This window comes from Rhineura floridana, chromosome 10 (genome assembly GCF_030035675.1).
Source record: "Rhineura floridana isolate rRhiFlo1 chromosome 10, rRhiFlo1.hap2, whole genome shotgun sequence".
Taxonomy (NCBI): Eukaryota; Metazoa; Chordata; class Lepidosauria; order Squamata; family Rhineuridae; genus Rhineura; species Rhineura floridana.
This window is the reverse complement of record NC_084489.1, coordinates 25,576,699-25,600,691: the sequence shown is the minus strand read 5'-3', so window position 1 is coordinate 25,600,691 and position 23,993 is coordinate 25,576,699. Positions and strand designations below refer to the sequence as shown.

Genomic DNA, 23,993 nt, shown 5'->3' with positions numbered 1-23,993 from the left:
GAGACATGCACAAGCAGTGTTTTGGTCAAAACAGCTGCAGATTAACTTCAACACCACCTCCAGGCTAGGGTTTTTTTTTAAAATGTTGAGGCTTTGAGTGGCCCAGAATTTCTCCCCTATAAAACTGCCCAATGGACCTTATGTTCTGCTTCAGAGACTCTGTCCTGTGCCCTACTGCCATCAGATATGTTTTGTGCCAGACTGCCATTTGGCTCTCCTAGAACTCCCCTTTTATTTTTATTGCCTAAGAAAAATTAACATTCCTCAACTGGTGTCCACCCAGAATTTGTATTTGTTAAGATCTTGACCAGTAATTTCAAGTAGCAAGACTTGATGAAGACTTAAAATAGGGGTCTAATTTTAGAGAGTGAACAAGTTGGATTTTCAAATCAGAAAGCCAAAATAATGCTTTTTTTAAAAGGTTCAGGAGATTGGGGCCCATTGTGAAATAGCAACTTCTCTAGAAAGAAGGCCTTGAATTGCAAGGCCTTGAATTGCAAATCCTTGAATTCTATATGCACTGGCCCAGTTTGGTATTATGAAAATAAGCCAAAGCAAGCCTTGGACACACATACTCCTCCTCCCTTTGCACTTGAGGGGAGGAACTGAAAACATCTTTTTCAGTTTTGAATAAACCACACTACAGTTTCCTATTGTATTAAAACTTGAGAAACTGTGGTTCACTCTAAATTGTGGTCATTCAAGCAAACAACAACCAAACCATGTGGGACATATAAGAGCTGGAATCAGTCTTCCTCTGCCTGCAGCCAATAAGAGTTAATGGAATGTTGAGATGGGGAAATATAGAGAAAAACTGGTTGGTTGGTTGGAGAAGAGGGTTGGGGGCTTGCGAGGGTAGAGAGACAAGTATATGATCTGCAAGAAGATTGCTCTTGAACTGGAAAGAAATATTGGTTACAAAGTCTGAGCTTAGGACAAGGATGGATGAAAGTTCAGGGAAAGTTCAGTGTTAGAAACTGCGTCTCTCATGGCTGTGAACCAGCTAGGAGTTATGGTACTGTAAAATGGTTTCAAAAATGAAAGGTTGCCTCTTCTGAGTTACCCTGCTGTCTGGATCTCATTCATACCTGGGGAATAAAAGTGGAAAACAGTACCGGGACACACCTGGTACTGGTCACACACCAGACACTGGGACATACTTTAATATTTATTTTACTGTTCGTTTGACCATCACCTCACCACAGTCCGGTTGTGGATAAAGAGAGGACACGCTGGAGGGGATGTGGGAAGACTGGAACCTACTTTCATTTATGGTGGGATTGTGAAAGAATACAGGATTTTTGGTCATTGATTTATAATGAAATGTTAAACCATATCCCAGGAGCACTTTGCATTTCCCCCTAAACTGCTACTGCTAAACATCTTTGACGATACACTCTCAAAACTGCTCTCTAAAGAATTGATTATCTACATGACTCTGGCAGCAAAATTGACAGTTGCATCGCAGTGAAAAACTGCAGACAGCTTTACAATTGAACAATGGTACTATTCCTGTTGGAATATTGCTGTAATGGAAAAGCTTACACACAAACTGAAAATAAAACAAGGAAAAGAGGTGCCAGACTCTTTCTATATAGCTTGGCATTCATTTATTGAACATACTTCTGAAGATTCATTTGGGCATTGCCCACCCATGGAGGCCTGGCAGATTTGGAAACAAATGTAACTACGGAAACTACTCCACAGGAGATTTAAGTGTGAAATCTTCCCATAAACTGGTCAATATGAAGGTTCTGTTTTTGGACATGTTCCTCGAGAGATCTTGTTCCCCTTTTGTTTCTATATTTTTGTTGAATATTGTTGATATAGGATTATGTTGTTGTTGGACTGATATATGTACGAGCTTTTACCTAAAGATTTCTGAAAGCTTTATACCAAAAAGAAGGACACCCAAGGTGGGACAGGTGACTCTAGTGAGGGGAAAGAGAATAGGGAATAAATACAGTGTTCTACCCATAAGGAGCGTCTGAGTTGCTGTCACACCATGGTTTAGAATTATATCTGAACTGGGCCAATTAGTAGTATCAAACTTGATTTATAAACATTTGAGCTTAACGTTTCCAAGTGATGCTGCAATAACTTTGTATCTAGGTTCCTGAGAGTTAATGCCATTAATTGCTTTACAATCTTCCTCTAGAGAATCCAGAATCACAATTTTCAACTTCTAAATCAGAAAAAAAAAATGATTCTTATGAGGTCTAGTGCCAGCAGGTGAACCTATTCAGCGAGACTGTCTGTTCCCATTCAAAATAGTTTGAAATGTATAACATTTCAAGTTGTAGACAGAGCTCTTTTGAATACTCAAGATTCAAGAGATAATATGCCTCTCACATTCCAGATTAAGAATCCCAGCAATACCACCCATGTAAGGTCAGGAAATGCTTCTGGCAAGAAGATCTATACTTGTTTAACTAGTTTTGTTGCATCTAACATGGGTGTCCATGGGCAGCGTTCAAGGGCACTGTTCCCCTCACTTGAATAATTAAAAAAAGAGCTTTGTGATATTTTCATATGATGTACTAGACCAAGACCTCTGAGAAATCACCCTGTGAAGTTATTTGCAGATCTTTTTAGCCAGAAGTAGTGATAAACTAGTTGAAGCTAATGATGGAAATGGGCTGATAAAGGACACTTCAGGAGAGCTTGATATAAGTTTGTAGGATGGAAAGGGGGGGGGGAAGCTGAGGTGTGACTTGCAAGTACTGAACATTCAAAACGTGCAACATCTTCCTGGTTATTTATTTCTTGGAAGGAGTGAGAGAGAAAATGAATAGATCATCTCTTGGATGAGACTGATTATCTGGATCCATTTCAGTCGGGTTTCAGGCCTGGTTTTGGCACAGAAACAGCCTTGGTCGCCCTGTATGATGACCTCTGTCGGGAGAGAGACAGGGGGAGTGTGACTCTGCTGATTCTCCTTGATGTCTCAGCGGCTTTCGATACCATCGACCATGGTATCCTTCTGGGGAGACTGGCTGAGTTGGGAGTGGGAGGTACTGCATTGCAGTGGTTCCACTCCTACTTGGCAGGTTGCCTCCAGAAGGTGGTGCTTGTCGAACACTGCTCGGCACCCTGGACTCTCCAGTATCGGGTTCCGCAGGGGTCAGTTCTGTCTCCCATGCTGTTCAACATCTACATGAAACTGTTGGGCGCGGTCATCCGGAGCTTTGGAATGCATTGCCATCAGTATGCTGATGACACGCAGCTCTATTTCTCCTTTTCATCTTCTTCAGGTGAGTCTGTCAATGTGCTGAACTAGTGCCTGGCTGCGACAATGGACTGGATGAGGGCTAATAAACTGAGGCTCAATCCAGACAAGACTGAGATGCTGCTAGTGGGTGGTTCTTCTGACCGGCTGGTGGATGTCCAACCTGTCCTGGATGGGGTTGCGCTCCCCCTGAAAGAGCAGGTTCGTAGCTTGGGGGTTCTGCTAGAATCATCTCTGTCACTTGAAGCTCAGGTAGCCTCGGTGGCACAGAATGCCTTCTACCAACTTCAGTTGGTGGCCCAACTACGTCCCTATATGGACAGGGATAACCTGGCTTCAGTTGTCCATGCTCTGGTAACCTCCAAATTAAATTACTGCAATGCACTCTATGTGGGGCTGCCTTTGAAGACGGTTCGGAAACTGCAGCTTGTGCAAAATGCAGTGGCCAGATTGGTAACAGGGACCAGACGGTCCAAACATATAAAACCGATTCTGGCCCGCTTGCACTGGCTGCCTGTATGTTTCCGAGCTCGATTCAAGGTGCTGGTTTTGACCTATAAAGCCTTACACGGCTTGGGACCACAATACCTGATGGAACGCCTCTCCCAATACAAACCCATCCATACACTATGTTCAAGATCAAAGGCCCTCCTCTGGGTGCCTATTCCAAGGGAAGCTCGGGGGATGGCAACAAGGGAGAGGGCCTTCTCAGTGGTGTCCCCCAAATTATGGAATGACCTTCCTGATGAGGTGCACCTGGCGCCAACACTGTTATCTTTTTGGCGCCAGGTCAAAACTTTCCTCTTCTCCCAGGCATTTTAGCATGTGTTTTATACTGTTTAAATTTTTTAATTGTGTTTTAAATTGTTTTTATAAGATCTGTTTTAAATTGTATTTGTTTTAATGTTTTTAGTTACTGTAAACCACCCAGAGAGCTTCGGCTATGGGGCGGTATACAAGTATAATAAAATAAATAATCAATGCCAAATTTTCAAAGACTCTCCAGAACTCCCCAAATTGCTTAAATGCACATGTAAAGCTTCAGGCTGTTTTAACCAATGATACATCTTAGGGTTTGAATCTTGAGATGGCCTAGAGAAAACACAGTTCTGGAAGTCTCATTGCTTAACTGTAACAAGATCAAAAGATACTAAGTACCCTGGAAGTGTACATATTTCTCCTTGCTTTTATGCAAAGTATTGTTCAACTTGTGTCTTGACAGTATGGTTGGCTCTAACTGAATGATCCATCTACAAATTCATCCCATAATGCCATTTATAGCAGGCATCATCTTTCTTTGCAACATACTAATGCCATGTCAAATATTGTGATTGCAATTCCAATAAACGAAGCCTCAAATCTTTGGAACTCCTTGCCTACTGATATTAGGCAAGTGATTTCACTGTTATTGTATTTGGTGCCTGCAAAGTGTTATTTGTTTCAGCAAGCCTTTTTAGCCATGTAATTTTAGCATGCAATTTTAACATGCATTTTAGTAAGTATAATTATTTTAAAATTACCAATTTTATTTTTAATTTCTTAATGAAATTTATATTTATTTAATGTTTGTTTTGGTATTTTTAAATAATATTTTAGATTATCTTCTTCAAACTGCATAAATGTCTTTTGCTTGAGTAAGTGGTATATACATTTTATAGAATGAAAAAGATAAATAAATCACAAGAATACTTTTTATCATTTAGTCTCTTTAGCTATCTCTTGATAAGCAGACTGAAAATGGTATCACAGAATGGCTATCATGAATTTTTTTAGCCAGAATTAGTAAACTGGTTGACCCACTCGAGGGAGCAGCATTATTTACACTGTATGTACTGGTGGGCCCAGATGATTAGTCTATCTTTTGACAACTACTACCTCAGTTGATTATGAAAAAATTACCTTGGAACTTCAAGGACAGCCATAGTATCAACATCCACCGTGCTGCTTGAACATTTACCTGAATGGCCTGGCGGCCCTGTTGAGCATCAGCTAATAGCTGAATGGTAAGGGTTCTGGAGTCCTGCAGAGCATCTTGGAGGTAGATAAAGCTGTGGCCCACGTGTCGCCCCATGGTGCATTCCCGACAGATGGGGACAGAGCAAGTGTCACAGTAGAAATGCAGCACCTGAAAGAAAGATGGTCCATTAAGACATGTGACCAAAGCCAGGCCATAAAAGTAGAGTAGTTTAAAAATATGCTTAACACATTTAACAATAATCACATGTAGAATTCATTGGGAAACTATCACAGAGGCTCCTCTCTGTATATAAGCTATAATGGACTGCCTTCAAGTCAATGCCGACTTATGGCGACCCTATGAATAGGGTTTTCGTGGTAAGCGGTATTCAGAGGGGGTTTACCATTGCCTTCCTCTGAGACTGAGAGGCAGTGACTGGCCCAAGGTCACCCAGTGAGCTTCATGGCTGTGTGGGGATTCAAACCCTGGTCTCCCAGGTCGTAGTCCAACAATGCTATCTAAGGTAGACTGACAGTAGACCTGTTTTTGTACCAATCCTCTCTTTTTAAATAATGTTCTCTGATCTGCCTCACTAGGAGTGCCTTAAAAAAATCTAATGTTCTTATTACTAATTTTTAGCTACAAAACTGTAGCTAAAGCAACCCACAGTGAGCTTCCTCAAAACAAAGTAACAAGGGATTTGTTAAATTATTCATCAGTAAATCATAAAGCTTTTTTCAAATTCCATCCAGCAGAGGGAAGTAGCAGAGAACCAGGAATACTATCACACACAACAATCCAATCAAAAGCAATGGCAAAGGCCAAACTACCTCATTCCAAGCACCAAAAACTACCCATCATGCTGCAATTGATTCATTCAGAACACTATCCTCTAAGAACTCAAGCCAAATTCAACGCATGATCTAAGAATGTATAGCAGTTTTACATTTACCTCTGGAGAAAACACAAAGCTCAAAAAGTATTAATTAAATTCAAAACAACAGGTAACAATCAGCAAAAGGGATGGGCTAGTGGTAACAAGATCGGGCATTGTTGCATGTCACTCCGAAAATTTATTTTGGTTCCTCTTTTAAACAAAATCAGATGGTCAGACTGTAAAGTAACGAGCTCGCCCACACATATTATATGCCAAAGAGGAAGAATTTTATTGAAGGAATCATTCATCCTTATTCACACCCACATTACAGTCTAATCCCATGCTTTCCCTAAATGCCTGAATATGCATACACAAACAGCAACCTTTATAATTAAAAAAACTGTGAGCTTCTGCCTAACAAATCTATGTTGTTATATTTGGGCTCGTGTAAAGTTCAGTACTGCTCTTTTGGCAAGGCACAGCTCAGCTGTGTGCTGTGTAGTTCCATTTTGCTCCAGAATGAAGCATTAAAGAGAGCACCAAAAAAAACCTCTTTTACTAATTTTAAAGTACTATAGCAGGAACTTCAAGCAGACCAGCTACAGATTCACATGGATATCACAATTCCCCTGCTTGTTAAAAGTATTCTCTTCCCCCACCCCTGGCCTAGTCAAAGGGGCCATCTGAAGAGAAAATGGCGTTAATATGAGCAAGGGTTCAGCTTCAAGCTAAACCTACTATTAACCCTCTGAAACAGTTAATGCCAGAAGCAAAGCTAGGTCAAAGGCCAGACAGCAGTCCTGTCATGCAGATCCAGATGCTACTTTCTGCAAGAATACAAGGAACAGTGTAGAAGTCATTAAGGCACACAAACCACAAAAGAGAGGAAAAAGTAATCAAAACAATTAACAGATTGTTAAAAAAGGTCTCTGGTCCGCTGACATATCAAGAAATGCTAGCTCAGTAACAACGGGTCTCCAGCATTTTATTCAATGCCGAACAAGTTCCTTTTTTTTTTAAGGCTTCGTAGAAAGAAAAATGTTTTTAAAGTATTCAGTACAAAACTGGTTTTTCAAGTTAGCCTATGAAGACTGGCAGTCATGAGTCTAACCATTGGAAGTGTCTCAAGCAATAATTCAGTTCCTTTCTTTCCTCTCATCACAGAAGGCGGTAATGCAGATATGATGATCTGAAGGTATTGCGGGGGTGGGGTAGGGGTAAACAGTTGCCATTTGGCACGCCTGCTTTCTCCATTTACCAAATTGGCTCAAACGTAGGTTTTCTAGCAGCTAACTGCTTTCAAGTAGTTCCCTCTCTCACTCTGAACAAAGGCTAGAATATCACAAAACAGTTTGTGATGTTGTTTTAAACTGACTTTCTTTACAAAGGCTGTATTTGTGCCTGCTGTGTCTAAGTAAGGAAACAACAACAAAGTTTGCTTTCTTCAAAAGGTGCTGACAAGTTGCTGGAATACTGTGAATATCAGCAATTTTCTGCTTCTGATTAAAAAAATGTGTCGCTATGTTTGCCATTAAGTGTTCCAAGCACATGTACATTCGTACTTATAAGACAAGGAAATCACTCATATGCTAATTACTGGTCCACAACTCAAGGATTTCCAAAGAAAAGGAAAAGGGGAGCAACTCTGTTCCCAATCTCTTTGTAGTTAACAGTTTCTACAGCACGGGAAGACCAGGTGAAAATGCTCACTTACATTCCTGTCATGATTCAAGGTAGATGGAGGCGTGGGTTAGGCATTATTCTACATGGGCTGATAAGTAACAACTTAGCAGGGTATCAAAGCAGATTAACAGATTCTTTTCCCATTCACCAGTGACCTCCCGCAGAATTCAACATGTTGAGGAAACTTACTTTATCCTCCTCATCGTATGCCTCCTACTACAAGAACTCCCTGCTTCCACGCAAATACAACAAAGATCAGCCAAACTCTCGTTATTGCATAAAGCTGGGAGACGAGCCCATCAGAGGCAGCACCGCTAAGAACTGTGTAGAATAAGGAGCACAGCCCTTTCATCCATGCACTTCTAAGCTTGCACGCATTTCACACACCAACTATATTTAACACGGGGCTACTATAAGGTAGCACAAAAGCTTTTCTGCAGTATGAGAACTGTGGTTGATCCCCATCTTCAATCAGCAGGCAAAGATTTAACATCATAACATCCAAACAATGGCTTCAACAATTGAATTTCATTTGACTCCTCCAGCTGCTTTTTCATCTTTCCATCTGTCTATACATATAATATTTTTCTAAGCCATCACACCGTTTGATGGCAGCATTCCATGGCGGGGAAGCACTGGGCAGCTGGACAAGCCATGGAGGAGCAGTCAAGACAGCCATGGGGAGCTCATCATCAGTTGTTCTGCTCTGCTGTTGCTGCCCTCCCCCACCCCACTGACAGCCTCAACAGCAGGAGGCAAGGAAGCAGTGGGAGAGCAGGACGGTTGCCAAGGCGGTGCCCCCTGGCGCTCCCCACTGTTCCTGCGTCGCTTGCCTCAGCCAGCTATCTCCCTCTTCCTCACAGGAGAAGGTCTGAAGGGGAAGAGAGGAGGAAACTTGGTGACCTGCTGGAAGGGAAGAAAAGATATTTAGCAACTCATTTGGGGGAGTGACTTGTTTAGGAGTCTCCCTCTCTCTCTGGGTTTGTGTGTGTGTGTTTGGGAGTCTCTGTGGGTGGGGGAAATGAAAATTAGGTTCTAAATTCTAAATTAGTGAATCCAGTCAAGGCCCACATACACTGCCTAATTCTGACCTATGTATCAATCTTCCTTAGATTCCTCACCCTGGTTCTATTTGCTCAGCGGCAACCCGGTGGAACAGGAGGAAAACTATTACTAAAAACCAGAAACTCCAAATTATAAATGAATACACCGGTTTATTAAAGGTGTGAACTTCTCAAGAATTAGATTTTGTAATGAAAAACCATAATACAATCATAAATGATGGAACAAAATAACATAAATAACCGCAACTAAAAGTTACACTGGTAATGTTTGCATAAACTTAATGGTATTATGGGACTGACAGAAGCAACTTAAAGTAACTCAGAAAATATCTTAAATGTAATGCGATATATATTCACATAAGCCAATTAATTACAATAATAAAAATATGAACTCATAGAATAAATCATATATTTTCTTCCTAAACTCCCTCCAGCCCACTACTTGCATATTTTCACTCTAAGTTTCCTAGAATATTAGAATAAAGAAAGACATAGTTACCAGCGAGCGGGTAGGTAAGCCTTCAGCTTGGCAAAGCATGCAGAAGCAGAGCAGAGCTGAGCAGATATCAGCAAGAAAGAAGAAAAAGTAATCCAAAGGCACTTCCCCTCCCCCAAAAAAGCTTTTTTCTAAAATGTAAATGAATCCCTTTATATCACCCAGCAAACTTTGGATCAGTAGGTGGGAATTATCCAGTAACTGAATATGAATTTCAGTAATTGTGGATGGCACCCCCCACAATATGTAGATCATGAATTATAATATTCTGTCTGGGAGGGGGATAAAATGAGTGCCTGTGACCTTTGCATCAGTGATTTTCCAAACAGCCAACACACATTTGTATTATTCTTTCACTTCGACATTGTTTTGGCTATCCAGTAGCTTCACACCACCTCTTATCAGAAACTCTTCTCTAGCAGTAGAAAGTGCAATATTCACAAAAATGCAAGCAGCCTTCAGCCAAAAATAACACACACAGCACGAAATTGGCCTTCATCTTGATCCATCATGGCTTCACTCTGGCTGCTGTGTTCTGTGCATCCACTTCCAACCTGACTGCCATATGTAAATGTATAGGGTCCAGCAATGACCTGATTAACAAGGGAGTCCCTGTATGTGTATGTTTGAGAGTCTGGGGGGGAGGAGTCCGCGCATGTGTGTGCATGCGTAAGTGTGTATTTGGGGCCTATCTCCCTCAACACTCAGGAGAGACTTGTGATCACAGGACCTTCAGATTGCAAAAAAGGTGTAAGTGGGGGCTTCAAAGTAGCCTAAAACCCAACCAACCCCACCTCAATAACACTCCACTTGGAGCTTTACCTGCTGCTTAGTAATGGAGAGAAAAAACAAAACCCATCCTGTGAAGAATTCTCAAAGCATTTAGTTCCAGGAATCTGGGACCTTGCTATGATGGAGAAACTAACAGAGGCTATATGGCAACAGAGGACGTATTTAAAAAAACTGGACAATTTTATTCAGTTTGGTTTTCTTTTATTACTTATGCTACAAATAAAAAGCATGGTTATAGGCCAGTGTTTTTCAGCTTTGGGTCCCCAGATGTTGTTGGACTATAACTCCCGCGATCTATTGACCAATGGCTAAGCTGGCTCAGGACAATGGGAGTTGTTGTCCAAGAACATCTGGGGACCCAATGTTGAAGAACAATGTTATAGACCACCAGCGACCCATGACAAATTGTGGAAGGGTGCTTTTGTTTGATGAATGACTAGTTGATAGTTTTGGTTCTTGTATTTTTGAACAGAGCACTCACCTGGGGGGAGGAAAGGGGGAGATTATGTAATTTGAATTTCATTTCTTATTTGAAAAATCAATAAAAATGTTAAAAAATAATTCACAAAGCTTCATATTTGAAGTGCTAGTTCCCCCAATACTTTGGGCTAGAGATTTACTTATGAAAGTTCTCCTGGAACCAGAAGCAGCTCATTGGGTGGGGCAGGGCCACTATACTAGTTTCCTGGCAGGTGGTTACTTGGAAGGGGAGGGGAAGGCAGCACACCGCAAATGCATCAGTGGAACCAATCTGGCATTCCTGTTAGCCGCCTCAGCCATCCTATTCTCCATCCCAGTAAGCAACAGCAATCCAAGTGCTGGGTTCCATCCTATCTGGCAAGCGCCTTCTGCCAGGAACAAAACATAGTAAGTGGGCAAGGACAGAATTTGGCTCATAAGCTCTCTGACTTTGTAGCAACACAGCAGAAGTGGTACCCTTGTGTGTGGCGGGGAGGAGAGAGAGAGGGACAGAGAGAGAGATGTGGGCTGAAACAGGAAAAGACCATCTCCACATTTTGATTAGCACAATTATGTTCACCATCATGTAGCTGGCTTATTCTTCTTATAATTGACTCAGTAATAGTTACTTTGATATACCTGCATCAAGTAGGTATGATCACGGTGATCTAACCTTAATACAGTGGTAATGTTATGTTCTTGATTATATGTACAGAATCCAAGCTACATTGTAAAGCCTGCCCCAATTAATCACATATACTGAAACCAGCTCATAGTTAACTGGCCATTGATCCACAGTTCAATAAGATTTTGGTCTGTGAAGAAGTAGAATTACTGCATCAAGGTAACCCCATTTTCCCACATAACAACAAATTTCATTTACATATCACTTCCCATGAGGCATTCCAAAGTGATTTACAATAAAACAATACACATAAAACACAAAGTTTTAATAATTGCATATATAAAGCAATCTAAAAACATAATTATAAATATAAAAACAGTTTAAAAGAACAATAGCCCATACATAAATAATTTCAAATCCATGACAGATACCAACCGGGATAAAGATTTTAAAGGCTTTTTGAAAAAGCAGGCACCAAAAAATAAAGGAACACACCTTTCTGATATGCAGTGGGAAGAAGTTCCAAAGGGCAGGTGCAGCCCCAGTAAAGCCCCATGACTGACATCATGCAGAATGAACCTCCTGATAGGATGGTATCTGCAGGACACCTTCACCTGCAGAATGCACTAATCAGTGGGGTATGTGGTGATCTTTTAAGTACCCTGGTCCCAAACTGTATAAGGCTTTGTAGTACACTAGCCCTAGCACCTTGAAGCTAGCCTGGAGGCGACTTGGCAGCCAGTGTCATTCTTTCAGCAGTGGCATAATATTATGCCAATATTCCGCCCCAATCAAGGCACAACATTTTGCACTACCTGCAGCTTCCAGGTGAGCCTCAAGGGCAGTCCCACATAAAAGAGTGCACTGCAGTGATACGTTCTGGAGATTACCAGTGTATGGATGACAGTGGTCAGACTATCCCAATCCACAAATAGCTCTAGCTATCTTACCATGCAAAGCTGATAAAATGTTAATTTATATAAGTTAGACATCTCCAGCTTAGTCATGGGGAGACACAATGAGGAGGCCACTGAATCACCACTCCTGTCCTACTCTCGTAACTCCCGATCTACTCAGTTAGGTAGTTCTATCTGATAGTGAAATAAATGGCAACACCCAAAAATCACTGCACATTAGGGAGAAAATGTTTCCTGAATCCAATCAAGCTGTGATTTAAATAGCCCACATTACTTTCCTGAATTACATGTGGCAGATACGTTCCAGACTGGAAGCCAAACATATCTCTTCGGTGCTAGTATTCTGCCACCTCTGACCCCATGTGGTAATAGAGTTATGGTATTATAGACTATTGCCTTATTTTCTTGCCAGTTGCACTGCTCAATCTTGCCCAAGATCTACAGGATGCAGCAACATCCTGTGTTTTGTGCACAACAGGGCACCTTGGACTTGTGCTTTTCAAAACAACCATGGAGCACAGGAAAGTAATAAAGCATGGGGGGGTAGGCAAGAGGGAGTCTGCTGTTGAAAAGGTGGGAGAGGGGAGATCAAGGACTCACCCTGGCCATGCCTAAAGACCACATTTTTATTATACATTAAAAAACTGTGATCATATTTAATAGATGGAGAAAACTCAAGACTTCAGGGAGAGAGCAAGCATAGAAATGGACAGGGCTGTCTTGTACCTTTAGGTAGTGTCTAGCTTAGAGAATTCAAACATTGCAGGGGGAGAAGCTGCATCTGCCAAAATTCTCATTTACATTAAAAAGGTGCCATCCTCCATGACATCAGTTTACAAGAAGCAGTGCAGAATACATATAGCCATCACCCAGTCCTGCACAATGCCTTGCAAAACCAAAACAGTTTTGAATCACTACAATTCCATTTCTGGTGTTGCAAAACCAAAAAACCCCACCCATTCTACTTAACCGCAAGCCCAAATATTCAGTCATTCATTCACATGCCACTTTTTCACAAGATTGTGCCCAAAGTATATCATGCCATATTAACAGCAACAATTCAAAAGATAAAACACAGTAACTACAAATAAATACATCATAAAATAAAACCAATTTAAGTAACATTTTATGGAACAATACAAATAAATTAGCCCAATTTAATAGCTTAAAACTAAACAGGGGAGATAATAAAGCCCAATACAGAAATAAAAATAGCATAGAAGGCAAACAGGACAAATGGTCAACAGAATTAACTTACACACACTGGATAACAGCAACACTTCTCACTTCTGGCAGCCTTCCCCCCAAACATCTCTTATCTCAGTTCACTCCCCATCACTCACTGGGGAGGCAGATATTGTTGCTCCCCCTCAAAACCCAACATACACTAACAATTTTGCTATTGCTCAATCTCATTCTAGCAGACATGACTAGAAACTTCCCTTTTCAATTAAAAAAGAAGAAGTGCAAAGGAAAACTCTCAGATTGCTGAATCCAGATCCAACACCAATTATTTTGCTTGCATGGCACTATGGAATGCTCAGAGACCAATACAACTCACACAGTATTACCGATTAAACTGCCCTCACCCTTGTGGCTGCTCTAGTTGCTACTGCAATGCTGAACAAGCAGCCAAGGCCATCCGCTACTTATCTAGGACAAGTTCTTTAAACTGTAATCCAATACAAAGTTAAAACAAATTTGTCTAACTTACCACTATCTTAAATCCTCCATCCCTTTCCGCTGAAGCAACAATCTCATCAGTTCCATGGACAAAGGCAAAATGCCCCCCCCCCTTCAACCCATGGATCATGTTATGAGCTGCATATAGGCATGGCAGTGGCAGACTTGTGTGTCAGGGTTGTGTTACAAATGAATCTTTACAAACCTTGTGTGTGTGCGTGCAGGCACTTTAAAAGCATAATGTGGATGGGTGGAGCCAAATCAACCCTCATTCCCATTCCTTCCCACTCCTGAAATCTTTTCACATGCTGTTCCCCAGCTGTTTCTATCTAGCAGAGCATCTGACTCAAAGAAAACCCTATCAAAAGAAACAAGAGCTGAGGACAAAAGCATGGTTGAGTGGAAGGCTCCCCTCCTGTTAACTGATTTCCCTACCCGCAAAATAGGAATTTAACATGACCAGCACTCATTTGTGCTCCTCAACCCCGTGCCCTCCACGTATAGTCCAAAACTGGAGGACACCAGTTTTTAAGTTCTTATTTCTAGAATTATAATGTTTTAAATGGCATATTTCAAGGACCACACAGAGTTTGGAGTCACTGTATTTTACATCCTATCAAACCACTGCAAAAGGTGAAGAGAACAAATCTGTTCAAAAACCTGTTCAACATCTTTCTAGGAAGCTGATAAACAGATTCTGAAGACACCAAGAATTCAATGCTTTCATGTATCCAGCCAACCATTTGGCTAGCTTCAGCTGGTTCAACTATGACTCTTCCTAACAAAGTTGGACCTTGCCACATTCATTCATGATGTGACCTCCAGATTAGATTTCTGCAATGTACTCTGTGCAGGGCTACCCTTGAAAAGCATTCAGAAACTGCAGCTAATGCAGTATGCTACAGCTAAGGTGATGGGTGAGAGACACTGTTTTATCATGCTAATTTCTGTGTGATCTGTACTGGTTGCCAGTTTGCTTTCAGTCTAAATTCAAGGTGCTGATGTTAACCTTTAAAATCCTAAATAGCTTGGGACCTGGGTATCTTAAAGGCCACCTTCTTCCATATGAGCCTCCCTGTATATTTCAATCATCATCTGAGGCCCAGCTCAAAATCATGAGGCATACTTGGTGGTAACCAGGTGCAGGGCCTTTTCTTTAGTGACACCCACTCTGTGGAATGTCTTGCCAAGCGATCTGCATCAAGCCTTCTCCCTGTATTGTTTTAGATGGCTGTTAAAAATGGCTGTTTGAAAAGGCCTTTGGATTAACATTTCCTCTTTTTGGTATGTTGATGTTTTAGTTCTGTTGCCTGCTTGCAAATGTCACTGTGGTCTTGGGTTTTCTGCTAATATTTTGATTGGTTCAACTGTGGATTGTTTAACATTTCATTACAATTGTTTTGGATTGTTAGCCACCTTGGCTTTATTGAAACATAGGCGGGACATACTTTTTTTAAACAACCCCCTTTACTTAAATATTAGGTTAAGAATAAGAAAGAACAGAGACTCAAATCCAGAACAGCAGAAGTTTAAAAGCAAATGCTTTTTGATTCTGGAGCTACAGAATAGTTACCAGTCATGATTGTTTAAAAATCTTTCAAGATTATAAAAGAGGTATTCCATCAGAGAAAAAAAGCTGTTTGGCATCTGTTGATGTGGTAGTTATTTAAACTACATCAATTTCCCAACTATCCATAATGAAGTTGTTTCAAACATCTTATGGAAAAAACAACAATTGCTGTAAACCGCCCAGAGAGCTTCAGCTATGGGGCAGTATATAGATGTAATAAACAAACAAACAAACATGGCACCTTTACAAGTAAAAGCAAGAGTTAGACAAGTGTGGGGCGGGGGGGGAGACTAATCAGAGACGCTTAACAGCAATTTGCATTCAAGAAAGGCATTATTCAGTAGCTTCCCAAAATCAGGAACGTTTCTTGGTCGCAGACGTTTAGAAAAATTCAACACAAACACACACAAAATATCTCAAGCCCAGACACACAGCAGAACCTACTTCCTTTTTCAGAAGCTGGTGAAGCATATTGTGGGGCTATTTATCTTTTTATAGCCACAGTGGGCTAAGGGGGTACCAGAACAAGGCCATAAACTCAATTGCTCTAGGAAAGGGCTTTACGGTGCACTGTAAAAAAACATTTTACAACACTAAGAATTCCTGGGTGTCACACTCCCTCTCTGTCTCTTTGTCCATCTGTTTTCAAACAACATTGTGGGGGATGGGCAACGATTCAGTTAAATGTCTCCTGGGATTCCATAGAAAATCAACGAACGTCTGATGAATGGCCACTAAAGTTAAACTCTGACCCGACTGGACAATTCCTATACCAGCTCCCCTCCCCCTCACTGTGGGTCAGCTCTCCAGTATGCCCCACCCACCAGCCTCCTCTCTCCAAAAAGTTTCAAGTGCCAGGCAGAGTTTAACAAAAGCGAAGGAATGTAGATTTCTCCCTGACTCTGCTTCCAGTGAAAGCAGTGATGCAAAAGAGGCTTGGATTCTCTGTGAGGCTGATGAGAGCTTGGCTTACAAATTGCCTGTTATATTTTGCTTAATTATTCAGGTATGATTCCATGAGAATGGGTTTTGACTTCCAATTCTTAGCACTAGGACCAAGATTGTGGAACAGGGACCATTAATATCACCTGCACACATGACCGTAAAAAGGAACATTTAGTGGAAATGCATGGGGATTACTGAGATGGGGAGGAGGGACCTGGAAAATGTTATCACACACTGTCCACATGCACATTCTGATGACTACTACAAGATTTTGTGCATCGTCATGCAACTTGGTGCCCCCTACTCCCACAAAGTTCATGGCAGGGGTTACCATCTTTTTTGAGCCCATGGGCACTTTTGCAAGCCAGACAAATGTTTATCAGCACCACAAAGACATCGTGATCTATTCTACTGGCTACAATAAAATGCTTCTTTAATTTCAGTGGAAGGAAGGGATCTTGCAGATGCCAGAGGAAGCCTCTGTGGGTGCATGTATAGCCAAAAACAGCACATTGGAGATCCCTGGTTTATGGTACGTAGTGTGGGAAGAGTTTAGAATTATTTATTTATTTATTTATTTTTATTTGTTTCATTTTTAAACCGCCCATAGCGAGTGGCTCTCTAGGCGGTGTACAAAAGATTAAAATACAGAATATCACAATAAAATCAACCTACCAACAGTAAACATAAACAGCAAACAAATTAAAATATTTCAATACTATCTTTTCTACAATACTGGTATTTATATATTGATCTTAACATTTCTCCATCAACACAGCTAGTTTTTGTTACCGAAGGTATGTTGTTAAGAAATAATAGATTTTGACTCAAAACTAGAATTATAGTTTTTTGTTGACATAAAATGGATTTATAAACTATTTTCCACAGAGTTATTAACTTCCTAAGTTAACTGTGTTCCACAGTTATTCTTCAACAAGAAGCAGGAACCTCAGAAGTAATATGCCACTTACCATTTGGCATGAAGGAAGCAAAATCTTTAGAAGAATCAGTAGGTGGAAGAATCTTGTAAATGCTAAAAACGAGATACAAGTCTTTCAATCTTAATAAGCAACCCAACAGAATATGAAAAGTTGCCAGCTGTCATACCCACGGTTGAAAAGCTATTCTATTCAAAAAGTACTATTTGTCTAGTAGGTGGCAGGATACTAGCTGAGACAGCCTTAAAGAACTTAATTTCTTCAAGAGAAGAAACACAAACATCTTATGAATAAAAAGCCATGTGTTGATGAGTTTGCTCAATTGACCCCATTGTTTACTGCATCATTTATTCTCAGTGTAAGTGTGCAATGCTTAATCCCCTTACTTATCTTCATTTGAAAAGCTATTCTAGTCACAAGAAGTTGCCTTAAACTGGTCCATCTAGCTCAGTACTGTCTACACTGACTGGCAGTGGCTCTCCAGTTGCCTGGCTAGAGGGACCAGCCAGGCAAAGGGTGTTAACACCCACTCCTTTCTACTCCAGCCCTAGTCAGGGTTAGGTCGAGGGCTATGCCAATTAATTGCAGGGCAAGGTAGCATCCAGAACAGAAAATTGGCCCTACTGAGAAGTGTCAACGGAGAGTGAAGCATACAGGAATGCATTAACTCCTCCTGGAGGCAGAGTCAAATCACTTTTGAAAAAAGTTTATTAGTGGCCAGCCAGAAGGGGAGGAAACCTCCCAACTTCCAGATTGTGACAAATCTGAACCTTCAAGTAGTCGGCCACTTAATATGTACGAACACCAACCTGAACAGTGGATAGAAAAATAATAATGGAACATCAGAGTACAGGTAAGAAGGCTGTCATGAGGAACCCTCTCTACGCTATCCAGGTTACTGTGTGAACAGGAACACGCCTAAGGTGCCCGAAGAGGGAACCCTATCTACCCACCAATCTAGGCCCATCTGCAGAGTAGGGCTGCATGCTCCACTCTCCGCTGACCGGAAGGACACTTCACCATAAGGCCAACTTTGTTCTTGGTCAGCGGAGGAGTGAAGTATACAGGAATGGGATGTACTGAAACAGTGACTCTCTACATTCTCAGGAAAGATGCAGACCTAGGACACTACCCTCTGGAGGACCCATCCCTGTACCCAGCTTTCCTTGTTAGGTGAGGAAGCCACATTTTTAGGTGGGGCATTTGGGGGGGGAGGCGCATAGCACCAGCCAATTGTTCCCCCTCAGTGGTGTAGAAGATGTGAGGGCTAGGCTTGGGGAAGGGAAAGGCTGTGGCCTTCCCCATCACTGCTCCTCAATCCAGAGATTGTGTTAACTTACATGAATGAAGTTTAATCTGTTGAATTGTCTCACCCCTTTTTTGAGAGATCCCCAGGAACACCCGATTCAAAAGCTTGACTTTGCCTATAGCTACAGTCCCCTTTCACCTGCGGTCTGTCCTTGTGTTCTGATTCTTCATGAACTGAACTACTCTGGTAAAGACAATGAGCTCCTGAGCTTGTCTTTGATGCTGCATTAGGTATCTCAGTTTTAAATTCCACCTAAAAAAACTTCTCCATATTAAAAGTTTCGGGAAGGGCATAGAGAAAATAATTACTATAGGATGGGTTCGTTAACTCCTCAAGAGTCCCTCCTTCTAGTCTTGTTCCTGGCCTTTAGATTTTCCTTCCTGTTAGAAAATCAAGGGAAAACATTTTAACTGGCTGCTATATAAAGGAAGAACTAAGCAATTGGCATTTTTTTAGTGGTTGCTGGGTTGATTTTTCTGTCCAGAAACCATGAAAAGGTTTCATGCTGAGCTGCACATATTGGGAAAATCAGAAATTAGGCCTGAGTTACAGCCTAGGAGTTCAGCCAGCCATCTAGCTAACTGTAGTGTACAAAATATGTCTATTCCCCTAGCACTGTTTTTGTACTTTGCCATCAACTAATCAAGAAAAAGAAAAAAATAGCCACTATGATTGTGAGTATAGTGAGTGCTTTAAAAGAGTAAAAGGTAGTCATTTTTTCAGATTACTTTAAATTATCTCTCTTAGTTCACTTTTTAGCAAAAAGCACCCAATCCTGCTCTACTCATTATAATAACTGCAGAATAAACAAACTCTTACTTCTTACTGCAGGGAAATATGCTTTTTTATTGCTGGCTGGGTAGACAGCACAACTGAAACTCAAATGAAGAACAAAGGAAAGTCCAAGGGGTGGAGTCTAACTCTAGCCCATAAGACACAATTCTAATATTTAACTCTTCAAGGGTCATGCTACTACACACGCTGTTTTTTCCAGGATCACTTAAGTTTGTGATCATTAAAAAGCCATCCTTAGCAGGGAAAGTCTTGAGTAAGCAGACTTTTGAGGGCTCTTCCAGATATAGTGTACTTGCCCTGTGTTATTCACTGAATTTTTCAGTACCCTATTCTTAAATTGTTCCTGTTCTTAAAACAAGCTGTCGTTCTTTAAATGGAGTTGTCATTGTCTGTCAAGTCACAAATTAATTTCCCCAAAAAAATCCAGGGGGTGGGGCAAAGCACAACTCTGTGTGGGCTGCACCCCCATTTGCCCTTCCCTTTGCCTACAGGCCTGGGAGGATCCTCCTGTCAAAGGTGGCATTGGCAAAGGCAAATTTATCCACCTTGTAGTACTTGATGAAGGTGGACGGGTGAATGGGAAGTTCCTGTCAAGTGCAGCTGTGGCAGCCACCTCCTCTGACGGAGTGAGCAGTGTTATCCTGGAGAGGTGTTTTGGCCTTGGCTTCATAGGCCCTAACCACGCATTCTCAAACCCACTGGCTGGTGGTGGATCTGGATACTTTTAGGCCTTGCACTCCTTGCTTAAAGGATACGAACAGTGACTCAGTCTTACTGAAGGCTTTGGTTCAGTCTAGGTATATTTGGAGCATGCACTTGACATCTAACTTGTGCCATCTCTTCCTCTTGTAATGCATCAGCAGAAGTTGGGTACGGCAATGTTTGACCTCAATGGAAGGAAAAGTTAACTTTGAAAAGGAATGGGTCAAGATGGAGGACCACCTTGTCAGGGTGGAATGGGCAGAGCTCCTCCCTGATGGACAGTGCTCCCAGTTCTCCTCATCCACCTGGCTGATGTGATGGCCACAAGAACGACTGTCTTGAGAGCAGGCTCATTAATGGGTATAGAATGGGCTGGTTCAAAAGGCAGAGCCAAGACAGCCCTAACAACAAAGATGAGATCCCAGGAAGAGAATCTGTGTTGCACCATGGGAGAGAGGAGGGCAACTCCCCTGTGTCGTTTGCATTTTAGAAGTCTGGTGGGTTGTGGGAAGGGATCGCCAGAAGGTCAGAGGACTCCCACACACATACACACACACCACTCAGTACATGTTGGCCACCATGTCTGTGCTCTCCTCCTGCTGCTATTGCTGCTGCCGCCACTGGACCAGGCAGAGTACAAAGGCTGGGGCCAACCTTCTCCATAAGAGGTTAAGGAGCTGGGAGCTCAGGAAGAGCAATCAGCAGCAGGCCTCCTTGGTGGACGGGGGAAGGAGCTGGGAATGAAAGTCGCTCGCACCTGATCAGTTCATTTCAGCCAGCTTGAACACTTTTAAAAATAATAATAAATAATTCCTCTTGGCCCTTCGCAACCCCCCCCACCTCGGATGACTTCCTGACCCTTGGCTCTAGTGTTCCAGAGGCCAAGCAGAATGCAACTTGCTCACTTAGATGGATTAGGAGACTGGAGACATGGTATGTCTTTAAAAACAAACAAACCACGCTTAGCCAGGGTGGATCTTTGTGGCAAGCGTTTCAACTATTATGCAACAGAATAGCTATGAATGTTGTTGTCAACATACATATTGCAATAGTAGTTCAGATGAGGTTATGGGAGCTCTCTGATTATAGTAGACTGATATAATCAAGTTAGTTCACATTTAACCATACATCAGTAAGCCCCATTTCAGCATTTCATGTTAAATAATATTCTGAGGGAATACCCTCTCTATCCCAATAAGCGGTTTCAGGGGTATGATCTAATGCTCCCAAGACTGTGAAGTTTCTCGGACCAAGATAACAGTCATGGCTGACCGACAGTAGTTGCTGGCAATTAGTTAATAGGGATCAAATTTTGTACTGGTTAAGGACTAGAACCTTAAGCATCATGGGTTCCACCCAATGACTCATTTCATACATACTAAGGCTCTTGTCCTTGCCAGTGTGTACCAAAAATGAAAGGCCTTGGCAGAGTTTTCTGCTTAGACTACCAATTCCTGTGTACATAGCTATGGTGCATAGTATGGGGGGAACTCTGCCAAAGGGCTCTGCTTCACACCCTTCACATGTTAGCTACACAGGAAAAAGCTATTCAGATGCACTCTAAATCAGGTAGCCTTTGACATACAAGCTTCCGGCATTCATGTGTTTGTGTGCGTGCAAGTGCACATCTGTGGTGTATACTGTAGAGATAAGACTACTGTCCCTCTGATGTTTCCATTGGCTCCAACATAGTCTTCTGTCCTAACTTTGATTTTGCCTTGTGGCCAATACAAGTCAATTATTAACAATACAAGACTATTTGAAAATTGTTCTTCTCTCCAGGGTAGAATCCACACATTATTAGCAATGCCTTCATTCACAGAAGTGCATTTCTGTATCTTCTAGGAAGGATCTCACTCTGGATTTTATCTGATTTCATTCAGCAGAAGATCCATTTGATAGTTGGCAAGGGAGAACTGAGGCCCACATTTCTTCTTAGAATAACCACTACATGTCTCTTCAGCACAAAACATACTGTTTCAGCTAGTTATGGCAGGAGAGTAACTGCAATTAAAGAGGTTAACTTTTAAAAGACAGTATGCACGAGTAAAAGGACCAAGCATTTCATGCAGCACACCAAGTGCAAGATCAGGTAACCACAGTTTGAATTTCGTGCTACAGTAGCAGACAAAAAACTAGGTTAAGCGCCTTCTATTACAGAGGTTCAGAAGATCTTGCAGACAACTCTTTAGACAGATATTTATAAAACTATTATTGTTCATAATATGCAATTTGGGACCATTTTACAGTGAAAGGTAGGGTATACGTTTTAAAAAATAAAAATAACTAAATTGAAAAGCACTGCAGCCATACTTTACAGGCTGCAAAAAGGAATATTTTACAAATTGAGCAGACGTACAAGGTGAAAGAGTATTACAATAGATATGTGATGGCTTGTTCTTAGGAAAGAGTTGAAAGCAGCACAAAGAATCGATAGGTCAACTACTATAAGGACAGATTAAAGACAAAGATAACATGTTACATGCTTATACTTATACAAAGAGACTAGTTTCATTACAAATTCCAGCCTCTCTAAATTCTATAGAACAGGAGTTGGTGCATTAGGGATTCTAGCTTCTAACATAGGAGAGGAAATGCTGGGCAATGGAGACCATTAACTTGAACAAAATAGATTTCAAATCAAAAGTTAAAATTTTGCAAAGGTTGCAAATTCAGCTTTTCATATGGCAGAATATACGCTGCCTTGGATAGAGAGAAAAAGCTCTAGTTTTCTCAGCGTATATCTTGGAGTACAGCTTTCCTAAACACACACTGGAAGGAATGCACATAACTACTCGTTTTAATTGGACTTTTTTTGTTCTCCCCATTTTTTTCTGCTTTTGTCCCATAGGAAATATATTTATAATTATATTTTAAGAGCCAATATTCCCTTCTATGCTATAAGGGGTTACATGCTTGTATCATGGAACAGCATCCTTCCGTATACATTCTGCAATTGCCATACAAGCATGGAAGCAGTTGTCACAAATAAAAGCCCACAAGTGTTAGCCTCAGCCATTACCAACCATACAAGGAGTGCCTGATGTAGTTGCAGAGACTAGTAACCAGCAGATGGGACATGAGAAAGTACACACACGTGCAAGAAAAAATGATTTTCCACTTTCTCTCCTTCCATTCTCATAGTACAGGGAGACAGGCAATGGTGCCCTCCTACCATGTAGAAGTTGGACTCCAATATAGTTTGGGGAACACATTTTTTATCCCCCTACTTTGACTGTTTCCTAGCCCCTTCCTACAGCTTACCCATCCCTTCCAGCCATTGCCAGGAAGTTCCAAGTTCCTAGTCTCGAGATAATAAATCATTCAAACTAGCAAAGGTAGATTTCCTTTATGCTTGCATCCATTTGCCTGGGCACATAGTATGTTTTCAGTCTAACAAAATATGTCTCACACAGCTCTGCCCCACATTGTATATACAGATACAAATATACAAAATGAGGATCAAGTATGTTCAATATATTTTATTAACAGGATTAGCAGGGAAAAGTATTTCACTGCTTCAATAATATTGATTAATGGTCTCTTCCAACATGTAAATCCTTTAAATATACCCCCTTTTTAGTTCTATTGTCCATAGCTTTCAGGGTATAATAGCCTTCTCCTTAGTTAGTCTTCTTTCCTTACATGAAAGAAGTTTAACATTGCTTGGTCTTGTGACTATCTATATTTTAAAATATACTCCCTCTCCCCCCTCCAGGGGGTGGTAGGGCCTTTGTTGCCCTAAACCATTCAAACCCATGTTTTTGAAAGCCTTCTGAGTTGCAACCAACTTCAAATGTTCCCCCACTTTTGTTTCATCAATGTTTTGGAACTACTGCCACTATCATAACCATAGCTAAAAGATAAAACAGGTTGTATTGTTTATGTGTCTCCTCCTCCAGCTCCTGTGGAAATCACCCTCTTCCCCCTCTTGTTGGTATTAATTGTGGGG

The 23,993-nt window shown here is 41.3% G+C and overlaps 1 protein-coding gene across 1 annotated transcript in view; it reads right to left on the bottom strand.

Moving 5' to 3' along the window:
• The window catches only part of TRIM71 (tripartite motif containing 71), a 94,591-nt gene that overhangs the window by 21,700 nt on the left and 48,898 nt on the right, over positions 1 to 23,993 (bottom strand). Inside the window, exon 2 of the mRNA XM_061585844.1 lies at positions 5,187 to 5,354. Coding sequence (XP_061441828.1) covers positions 5,187 to 5,354 — 168 coding nt within the window. The remainder of the gene's footprint in view (positions 1 to 5,186; positions 5,355 to 23,993) is intronic.